The sequence below is a fragment of the Pinus tabuliformis genome, chromosome 9, assembly GCF_031772625.1.
Source record: "Pinus tabuliformis cultivar Carrire ecotype Pingquan chromosome 9, CPIR1, whole genome shotgun sequence".
NCBI lineage: Eukaryota > Viridiplantae > Streptophyta > Pinopsida > Pinales > Pinaceae > Pinus > Pinus tabuliformis.
In genome coordinates, this window is record NC_142307.1 from 176939217 (window position 1) to 176950627 (window position 11411).

General features: G+C 37.6%; 1 protein-coding gene across 1 annotated transcript; it reads left to right on the plus strand.

The window, feature by feature from the left end:
- Positions 1–7350: 7350 nt before the first annotated feature.
- Positions 7351–8477, plus strand: LOC149147681 (uncharacterized). Its single transcript, XM_089445222.1, has 2 exons — positions 7351–8131; positions 8224–8477. Exon 1 carries the CDS (start codon positions 7379–7381, stop codon positions 8087–8089), a length of 711 nt encoding a protein of 236 aa, XP_089301348.1. The 5' UTR covers positions 7351–7378; the 3' UTR covers positions 8090–8131; positions 8224–8477.
- Positions 8478–11411: the final 2934 nt, after the last annotated feature.

Sequence of the window (11411 nt, forward strand, 5' to 3'; positions counted from 1 at the left end):
TCAGCCTGAACCCTGTAGGTAGGAGTTTTATCCCTCATTAGCTCATAACTTCTACAGGTGCGCTCATCATGTCCTACTGATCTATATAAATTACAGAACAACTGTTTTGAATTCTGTGTGTACTTTTGCAATAGATGGTAGTTGTCTGTAGCATGATTGCCTCATATTTGACAAATTACACAGCACAAGGCAGGCGTTGCACTCGGTCCTGCTTACGCTTCTGGCCTTACCGGCATCGGTCCTCCTCCTACGAGATAATTCGCTAATACCGGGCAGTGGTCCTTATCAAGTCACTGAGCCTTACATTTTATGCACCACACTTCCTCACGTGCTTCTAGTCGAACTGTCGTGTCCTGTTTTAGACTCTGCATCTCAAGGCATAGGTTCTTCAACTGCGCGTGGATCTGCTGAAATCCCAGGTTAGGATCCTATATGGGGGTCTCATGCAGCGTCATCACGGTCCCTAAGGCTTCGGCCTAAGTTTTCAACCTTTTATGCGACAGCGCGTTCCTCAAATGCAGTGGTAGTGATGCTACAAACCATTCACAGTGTTGTCCATCTGTCAGGGTCATATTAGCTTCGAAAATCATGCACTTCAACCTTTGATCCAACTCCCAATGAGTAACACCTAGTAGCATTGTAATTTCTTTGAACCCAATGATTGACTGCGCTTCTGACTTCAGTCTGCTAAACTCCCTAGTTTGTGCAGCTTGGATAGCCATGATTCCCGCATTCAGATGATCACTAGAGTGCTTAATGTAGCAGGCTAGTGCACGATCCTGTAGAGCACTAACCAACATTGCTTTCTTGATATTATCATCTATCACTCCCTGTGCTTCCCATACAGCTTTTACCACAAACCAAAACTGGTCCGGATCTTCATTTCCCACTCCTTTGAACCCAAGCAACTTTATTGAGCTCACCATATCAAAATGTGGGGGTGGTGGAGGTGGTATGAGTGAAGGTGGGGGTGAAGGCGGTGAAGCTGGTGGTGGTGTGGGTGGGGGTGGTATGCTCGGGATCCTCTGCCTTATCAAATAGATCACACATCTTGGTGAGACCTTCACGAGCTCTTCCTCGTCCCCTCGCAGAGGTGAGATTAAGGGGCTAGTTTCTAGATCTGCGCTACCTTCGTTTTTGTAAATTCTCCCATTTCGCGTAGCGTTGAACATCAATGTATTCGCATAATCCGCTTTTCAAACAATAGCATTTTAATCCAAGTGTTCAGAGACTTAACGTACTTACCTCGTCCTTTGAGAAAGCGTTGCTCAACCTCACTGTAGCTTACCGTAGTGCCTACTGCAAACTCAGTAATGAATCCTCTTATAATCTGATTGAGCCAGTGATCAACATCACACGCGATCTTATCCTCTGATGCTTCCAATCTGTGTACCAATTATGGGGTCCACAAAATAGGACTGTCGAGCTTACACCTTGCTTGGCTATCTAGTAGCTTCGCGATCCACTCGTACAACTCAGTGAGGAAAGATGGGAAGAACATTTTGTGGACCTCTGTGTACAGGTAGCGGTCTAACTTCTCTTCTTTTGTTAGTCGCGGATTCCTGTTCTCTTGTGCCGCGAACTCATGGATTCTCTTATCCAACCAACCTTCAATTTCCTTCTTAGTTGGATTCCAATGATGTGATATCTGACATCTCTATGCAGATTTCGGTCCTGGCAACGGAACCATTGGTTGCTTGATGGGGCTTGACACAGGTTCGGAGTTAGTTAGCCAAACAAATCCCTGTACTACTGGCCCTTTCGGCAACAACCCGTGGAGCGCGGACTGAGGTCTCACTCAAAGCAGTATGGGGGGATGCTGGAACCAGGTTTTTGCACCCTTGAGATGTCTGAGGGGTCGATTTAGTCCAACTGTGAATACCTTCACGTAGGTTACTCCATGCACCTTTTTGACCTATGAGGCCTTTGCGCCCTGTTATATTCACCTTCATGCAACCCTAACCAGGGGATATGGAAATTTCGCACTATTACACTGCAGATATTACTTATCTTCTTATAATAGTTAGTTACGTAAATAGATACTTTATCATATATTCACTTATTCAACATATTCATATAATTTCATGCATCATATAAACAATAATTTGCAATTCATACCCAGTATACTTCAATGCATAAAACAGGAAAAGATACACAGAATGATAAGAAACTTCTCTTTATTACTTCTTCAATCAGTTACAGACACAACTTCACCCTGCGCACTCAGCTGCACACTACTAGGCCTCTGCGCACTCAACTATAGAGCCTTCTCGTACTCTATGACCCAACGATTCACCCTATACTTAGATCAGACTCAATTCATTGTTAGTCATTCCATTCTATCTTATCGATGTCTTTTACAACTTAGAGCCTCGCTCTATTTATACAATCCCATGGTCCGTGGACCATGGGTAGATCTCTCAAGCCGACATTACATTACAAAAATGAGGGCGGGCAACTGTCTGAATTATTTACAATAATCGCGCTCCGCGCCCACACCTTGCGAAGTCTTTACATGAGATTTAGTCAAAACTTGAGCTTTAAGCCCCAAAACTTGCTTTGGGGGATCCCGTGCTCAACGACATTAATTTGTATTTTCTTGTCTTTGCCTTTCCATGAATCCCATGGATGGTAGAGATAGATTATCGATTGTAAAATCATAATGACATGCCATGAGGAAGTATTAAATACAACCATGTCGTCCAATCATATGAACTTACACTAAAAATATTTAGTAGTTCACGTAATTATTAAAATATAATCCCCATTTCTATGATTAAGCATCTTTCATAGTGGTTATTCCTACCTCTCCATGATTAAGCATCCATATGGGCTTAACTCATTAAAATGTAAATCCATTACACAATTAATTATAAAGCATATGAGCGTAACTCTCCATAATTAAGCATCATCATAGTGTTTGGCCCAACAATTTAAAGTTATAAATCACTATAAAGTGCTCGGCCTAACTATCCATGATTAAGAATCGATCATAGTGTTTGTCCCAATGCTTTAAAAATATAAATCACTAGCACAATTATTTATTTATGTAGTAGTTGGCCTAATTATTTAAAATATAACCCATATTTCCATGATTAACAATCATAGGTCATAGCGTCTGACCCTAACTCTTTAAAATATAAATAGTGTCTTCCCAAGTAGTTAGTGTAGTGAAAGACTAAATTATCGCAAACTATGGCGATACTGCAGAATTGAGCAATCCACCGAGTGCATACGTTGGTGGAGAGTGGAATCCAAACGGTTCCACTGGAGTTCGTGAGGTAAGTGGAGAAGGAACTGGTACAAGAGGACTTGCATGTTCCTATTATCGATTTGTAGTAGACATGAAATGCTTAAAAGGCCATTGTCGGTGATAGTATCCAGAGATGATATTATATATGTGGGGTACTATCGCTGCATTGGGATTTGGAGCTTATATATGATAGCAATGGTGGACAAGCGTCAAAGGCATACATAACCACGAAACCTAAGTTCAAACCTAAATATTTTTGGTGTAGATAAAAATATTTGATGTACGCTTAAAACTAATACAACTTAGCAGATTATATGTCACACAATGACATAATAAATGCAAATTATAATTATGTAACTTTATTTTAATAACAAATTTAATATTATTATATTATCATAGTGAAAATTTTCAAATAATTTTTATTATATCTTCTTTTGTTCTCTATTCTTTTACTTTCTATTTTACTAACAATACAACTCAAATATCATATAGTTAATATTCATAAAATTAAAATTAAGATTTATAAAAAAAATCTAATTTTTTTTATTTTACAACATATTTTCAATATTATACCCTTTTATATTATTTTTATATATACATTTTTTTTTCCATTTATTTTAAACAATTTTGAAAAAAAAAAAAAAATAAACAATAAACAAATGGAAAATTATGATTAATCCTTATAATATCTCAACCGAGGGAAAAGTTTTATAAATACAATAAAAAGATTTTGTATATTAAAATTATGACTTAAAAATTGATTTACGTTTCTTGTGGTTAAATTTCTTTCAAACTGTGTTTATAAAAATGCATGTTTTTTATCAAATTTATTGGAATTTTTTATTTATTTAATTCTATATATATATATATTTGCATTTCTGGAATCTCTCTTCGCTAAAAGTCATTGGAAATGCAATTAGGAAATTTTACTGCAGGTGCCCAGAAATAGAGGAATATGCCAAAACCATCTATGCACACATCTATGTGGAAATGGACTTCAGCGCTAGATTCCTAGCTGAAATAAACCTAACAAGTAAAGACTATGTGTGGAACCAGAAACTCGATTATAAAAGTGTCCTCTTCAGATGTTGATCTTGTTTTGTGACAGACGATCTAGCAAAAAATTGCCGAAAGCCTCCAAGAAAAATTCTGCTAGAAAAAACCACCATAGATCTACATGGTGGGAAGGAGCACAGAAAGAACACTACACTGTAATAAAAGAAGAATAATCTAGAACAAACTCTGAATCACAAGAAATCAGACAAGAAAGAAACAACTCTCAAGACAAGCAGGGAGAAAGCCCCGCCCAACAACAAAAAAGAGAACTCGACGACCCCTCAAGCATCAACAGTTATGAGGATTCGAATACTACACAAAATAAATCTTCATTTAACAACAAAGTAGATCTCCTAGACCAAACTTCTTCTCCGACTATCTTCAAAAGGACAAACACAATAGATCACGAAGCTAAGACACCAATGTCCCAAGAACTAGAAGAGATGAAGGAGATGCAAGATAAAGGAAGTTGGAAGACCGTAGAGAAAAAAAAGAAAGCTACAACGCCAATCTTGGCAAGAAAGATGAGGACCCAGACAATTAAAAACTAAGAAAATTATACTTCCGATAGACCAATTTGGTCTTAGTGGACGTTAACCACTATCATCATCATCATCATATATCTATATATATAATTCAATTCATTAATAAATTTTGATTATATATATATATATCTATATATATATATATATATATATATATAGCGTGATGTTAGTATTATAATACTCTAATATATAGATTATAGATTAATTTTGATGTATTTTTGGTTGAAAAATAGATAGCTGCACAAGCTTTATTGAGATGGTCAGCGATCTATTGAGGTTTATTTGTTCGTTTATCAAATTTTTTCATAACAAGAATAATATATTTAAATTGTTAAATTGATTTATATTATATTATTATATTATTTTTCATTTATTTTAACATTTTTAGGTTAGAAAAATTAAATGTGTATAGGGTGGAAAAATTAGAAAAATTAGTTTATTAAAGTAAGTTTAGTGTTAGGATAGTTTTTGTGGAATTGGGGTTAGAATATTTTTGAGACTTATTTGAGGTTTTAAATAATATTTTTTTGGGTATAGCTTTGCCACTTAAGTGATGCATCCCCTAGCATTATTTTACACTTAAGACCTTCTAAGGGTACAAAAATTTCATCTATTGGAGTTCTGACACAAAAGTTACGCCTCTAATAAGTTGACCTATCCTAAGTCATTTTAGAGGCATCACAATCTTCAAAATACTAATTAATTTTGGTATATCTTTGTTTAAAAGAAAAATATGTGCACAAGTTTTAGAGACAGAGTTAGTAATTTACTAGATGGTTATTTCTTTGTTTACCATTTTTTTAAGAATAAGAATAATACATTAAACTCCTAAATTGATTTAGATTGGAATATTATATTATTTATGATCCATTTTAATACTTTTTAGGACGGAAAAATTAAAGAAATTAGCTTACAAGAATAGTTTCAGGAGTGAGACCGTGTTTGGATAATTGGGATAAAGAAACTTCTTAGCACTGTTTGAGGCCTTAAATAATATTTTTAAAGATAAAGCTTTGCCACTCAAATAATACACCTGTTAACACTATTTTACTTGCACTTGCAAATACATTGACAGCAATACAAAAATTACATCAATTAAAATTTAAACACAAAAATTATACCTCTAAATAATTCACATATCATGATTAACCAGCTAGCAATACCACCTCAACATCTTATTCATTGAAAAGAGACTATCCATATGGATACCATGAATAATACTCTATACCATGTGGATAACATGAATAACACTCTATACCATCAATCCACCTCTGGACAATATTGCACATTCTCGTTTTCTTGCATACCTGACAGCCAGCCAGGTCGCAGTAACCGTTATCAAGAGTATTGCATGAGTAGGGTTGGATGCAGCTTTCTGTTAAAAGAAACCCAGACGGGTTTTCGGTGATGCATTTCACGCCCGTGAGGCCAGATAAGCGCATTGGATTCGCCGCGCATTGTCTATTTCCACATTTTCACATGCAGGTAACAGTTACCTGGGGGTAAATCCAATAATATTTCTCGCTAACAAAGGCCATTTCATTCTATTACGTTATCCGTGCTGCACGTGAAAATGTTTGCTAATCACATCCCACTATTTTGGTAATAACAATAAAGAGCAAACGAAATTCGGGCGAAAATTTTTGCCAATCACATCCGATTATTTCGCGGATAACAAGAAGACTAAAGGAACGAATTATTTTTTCGGCGTTGTCTACAGAAACTACAGACTTGTCTCGAAACATATTTTTCGTTGGAATCTTTTTTTTTTAATCTAATTATGAGATTGTTTAAATACAATTTTAATGGCAAATCGATTCAGCATTATTAAAAATAAATAAATATTAAATGTTAAAAATTTCTAAATATTAAAAATCTTTAAATGGGACCGTTATAATTTAGATTTCCTAAAAATCCTACCAATATTTTATCAAAATATTACCCAAATTCAACTATTTTCTAAGTCGAACTAGAAATGATGGAAAGCCAATATTACCTACCAACCACGATAAAAAATCAACGATTACAGCATTGTGCCCTCAATTAAACGTACCATTTTTCAGTGTTGCCGTATGGAATATATAATTTGGCTAGGTATGGTTTGCTGAACTTATCTAGATTATAAAGGCATGGTTTGCTCAACTTATCTAGATGGTAAGTGTTGGAATTTTGGGGGCCGAACCCTGAGATCAATAAAAACTTTAATGTTTACCACTGGATATCAAAATATTTCTGAAATTTACAATTGAGTAAAAATGCCATATATAATAGTTAGACTCCAGACAGTAAACTTTTGAAAAAAGAGACACTATCGTGAAGCAAATATCTTCCAGATTTTAACGAGATGTCAAACGAACACTCTTTTAACTTCAAAATTAGTTTTAAAAGAGAAACAATGTCAGTGACAGGCAGACCCACTCTACAATAGTATCAACCACCGCGTTGCATCCGGAGATTGCTATATATAGCAATCATCTATAACCATCTTATACGAACCATTTCGCTTTTGGAGTTCTCTACTGCCATGCAGAAGATGGCTGTGCTTGCGGGGATGTATTTCATTTGCAAGTTATTGCTGGTTCTGATTGCTAGCTGCACTTTTTCAGCAAATCCGTCAATTGCCTCGTCCTATAACTCGCCACCTCTGAAGCGTTACCATTATAAATCACCTCCTTCTCCATCTGACGTTCCATCTCCAGTTCATTCTGAGCTGCCCCCTGCACCCACACCCGTCCCGAAGCCCCCAGTCGTGGAGACACCACCGCCACTGCAAAGTAAACCTCCTCCTGAGGCTGTGCCAGTTTCTCCTCCATACAAGTACAAATCTCCACCTCCTCCAGAGGCTGTGCCAGTTTCTCCTCCATACAAGTACAAATCTCCACCTCCTCCCGAGGTGGAGATTTCCCCACCAAAACCAACTACTTTTCCATATGCTAAGCCTCCGCTAGCTCACAAACACCTTCCTCCTCCTCCTTCACCAACAAAACCATGGCCAACTCCTCCTGCTCCAGAGCACAAAACTTCTCCAGTGACTAAACCACCAAAAACTCCGCCATCCCCATCAGAAAAACCATACGAATACAAATCTCCTCCTCCGCCAACCCATATTGTTGTAAGTCCTACTCCTCCCACAGCAGAGCCTACTTCCTCTCCTCCCGCTCCGAAACCAATCGCCTATGCCTCGCCCCCTACGAACCATTACTCTTACAAGTCTCCGTCGCCGCCGCTATATTAGCTTCTGCCAAGCAAATGTGAAGCACCATTGTCGAATAATAAGGTAAGTTATTATTCATTACAATGTTTGATGTATCTTCGATCTTCAATTTCTTATTGTTTGCGTTATAACTATGGATTTCTTGATGTGTGCAGATCAGCTTCATTGCAGTCTTTTGGATCATTTCGAGATTACAATATGCGTATGTTTGCTTGCAGGTTATTAGGATATAGAATAACATCATGGAGAAGATGGATATATTACTCATTTAGCTATAGACGTTGCTGAGGTGCTTAGAGTACAGAGCCATCTCTGCCAGAAGTTTGTTTTGTAATACCTTTTCTGAAGGATGTTCGTTTTGTAATCTCTTGTCTGAATGATGCCATTCTGGTATTTTTATAATAAAACCTCCTTATGTTGTAAGAAAATACAATGCTTCGATTGCGATGCGAGGGATTCTCCTTTTTCATGGTTTTGGACGAAAATAAAGAATAAAGATTCTTAATTAACCATTGAAACAATATACATAAATATAATAAATTCACATAAGGGAAGTCCGGATAATCATAGGATACCTCGTACGTGTTTCTGTTAATCTTTGGACTTTGTAGAACGTAGTCCATCAAATAATTTTCATGAATAGCAACGCCGTGGTAATTTTAACGAGGCATAAATATTTCCGATAAATCTGAACCATGCCGATGGTGTGCGGAGCTGATGCAGAGGAAAAAGATCAATATGATTATATTGATGCCGATTAAGTTCATCAAACTACATCATAAAAGACTATCAGAACTAAGAAATTCAGCGAAAATTACACTACGCACTGATCCGATGTTAATAAGGGGTGAGCAATGCCAAATAAATGTGATTGAACGCAGGAATCTCGAAACCTACTGCCCATTCTCGAAAAAAAGCCGAACTTGTAGGTCAACGGTGGGCTTCTCGCATTCATTCTCGCATCAAGAAAGTACTCCTCCATCGTTGACCTATTATTTTCAGAACTGTAGGCTCATAGAAAATCACTCTCTACGTATGGAGATGGATGTTTGTGAAACGATAGGAGAATTGCAGATGTAGGAAATATTAGGGAATCTGGGTTCAAATAATTGATCCCTCTGCCAATCATCAAAATCTGCATTGAAGACTTCAAGCCTTCGGTCCAAGCTTGTGTTGGGAATTTTTGATAATTCCAGAAACAAAAGAACAGAGAATAATGCGCGGTTCAAATAATTGATCCCTCTGCCAATCATCAAAATCTGCATTTAAGACTTCAAGCCTTCGGTCCAAGCTTGTGTTGGGAATTTTTGATAATTCCAGAAACAAAAGAACAGAGAATAATGCGCTATATTTAACACAGGAAACAGAATTTTTCACACAAAAAAAACTTTGTTTTCATTAAGGAGACTGCTGTTACAAGTTCTTCCTCTAACAGAGGAATTCTTCTAAATAAAACCGGAAAACTTTCTGATGGACTCAGCCCACATGACCGCTCACTCCGATGCCTACGCGGGAATTACGTGGCAACTTGGAATAATGGACTGCAGATTACTCGGTATATGGGTTGATTCGCCGGCAATTGGATTTATGGTCGCTGCAATTATCCCATGCACTGGCACCGTTGATTGGTAACTCCGTCTCCCGTTAACTCCCAACTGTCCTCCCTCGGTCTTCACGTTTCCGCTTAGGTATGAGCGATCAAACCCTCGCTGTGGTCATTTGGCTTGTGTCTTCGTTGGGTTCTGTAACCTCTGCGCATTCGATGCCTTCCGGTGGTTTTGACCTGGGTTTATGCTGTTCGTTCCCCAACTCGGAATACTGTTCAGACGTTTCCTTCCTCGGCTGCTTACAATGCTGGTAAGGTCTGTTCTTAATTGCTCTATTTTTGTTCCTGATAGATCCTCGGTCTACGTTTGCGTTTTCCTTTCTTGTAAATGACTGTATGAATATTTATGGTTTTGTTCATTTTGTCACTGCATTCGACTATCGACTAGACTGCTCGAGATGTTTGTTCTCCGGCTCCGTTTCCTGGTTATCCTTCCGGCACCTTCGTAAATCCACCAGGTAATTTCTCTGTTCTATGTTAGCAGTATATGCTCTTTTCTTACTCAGCTCACTAACGTTGTCGGCTCCTTCGTGAGCAGGTCCTCTGATACAACTATTTCGGCCTCGGCTTCCCAATGTTAGGTAAGCACTTTGTATTCTGTTTTGTTACCAACTGTTAGTTATCTATTTCTATTTGCATGCTCCTCCCTGTGTTTATGACATTGTGCTGTTGGTTGCAGGGTCCGATTCCTTGGAGGGATTTGGAGCCCGGCGACTTGGTTGGTGATTCAAAACAACTCCACACCCGACAGCTCAGAGGTCTCAGTTCGACACAGGTAGCGACATTCCTCTGCTCTGGCTTCTGTTGTTAATTCCTTTCACAAACGGATGTGTCGATGGCTTGCTGTATTCCCGTCGGTGGTAGTCTTGGCTGTTGAACTTAAAGTTGTGATGTTACTGTCTGGTTCCTTGTAGTGGCGTCGTGGGCTTCCAAACCCTTGTGTTATCCTGTCCGAATGTTTTCCAAGGAATTTATTTTCTTTAACAGGACACTGTAACTATTGAACGTTCTTGTTTTGACTGATATATCTATGAAATGAATTTGTAGTGACTTTCTTTTGTTTCCTTCATGTATACATTTGAATGTAAAGGTTTGTGAATATTCGTCGAGGGTTCATACCTGGTAGTGTTTGAATTTTGATTTCCCATCTGTGGATTATGTTCTCGACCGGCCTCGTTATTTCTACATATGGGTCTTCTCGTGAACTGGTAACAATTCTTTAGTCCCTCGTCCTGGGGTTCATTCAAGTGCTGTCCAGCCTCAATTCTCCTTCCTGGACCTACGTGCTTGTGTTCTTGTATGTGACCACACGCCTGTAAATTTTCATGCACAGAAACTCTACAACGCACATAAAAGAAACTGAGTGTGATATGGTATAACAGTTCAATTAGTTAGGGACGCTATGGAGGTTAGAATACACAAAATAATGTTTGTAAAAAAAAAATTCTTTATTTCCCAGAATATCGAAGAAGAAGAACTATGATGTTTTGTCCACCTTTTTAACCACTGGTAGATGATTAGTAGTTTCTTTCCAACTGTTGTTGGTTATGTTTTGAGTAGTTACATCAGTTTTGTTCCGAACTATTTCTTTGTCGTTAGTCATTATCACATGGACAAAAATTGACTGTTTTAAAATCCTAATCCTAAATAATTAACATTCCTAATAACATTTCTTATGTTCCTAATTACTGTTCAGCTACTTGACTCTTCCAGCCTAATTAGATGAAAGTAAAAAAA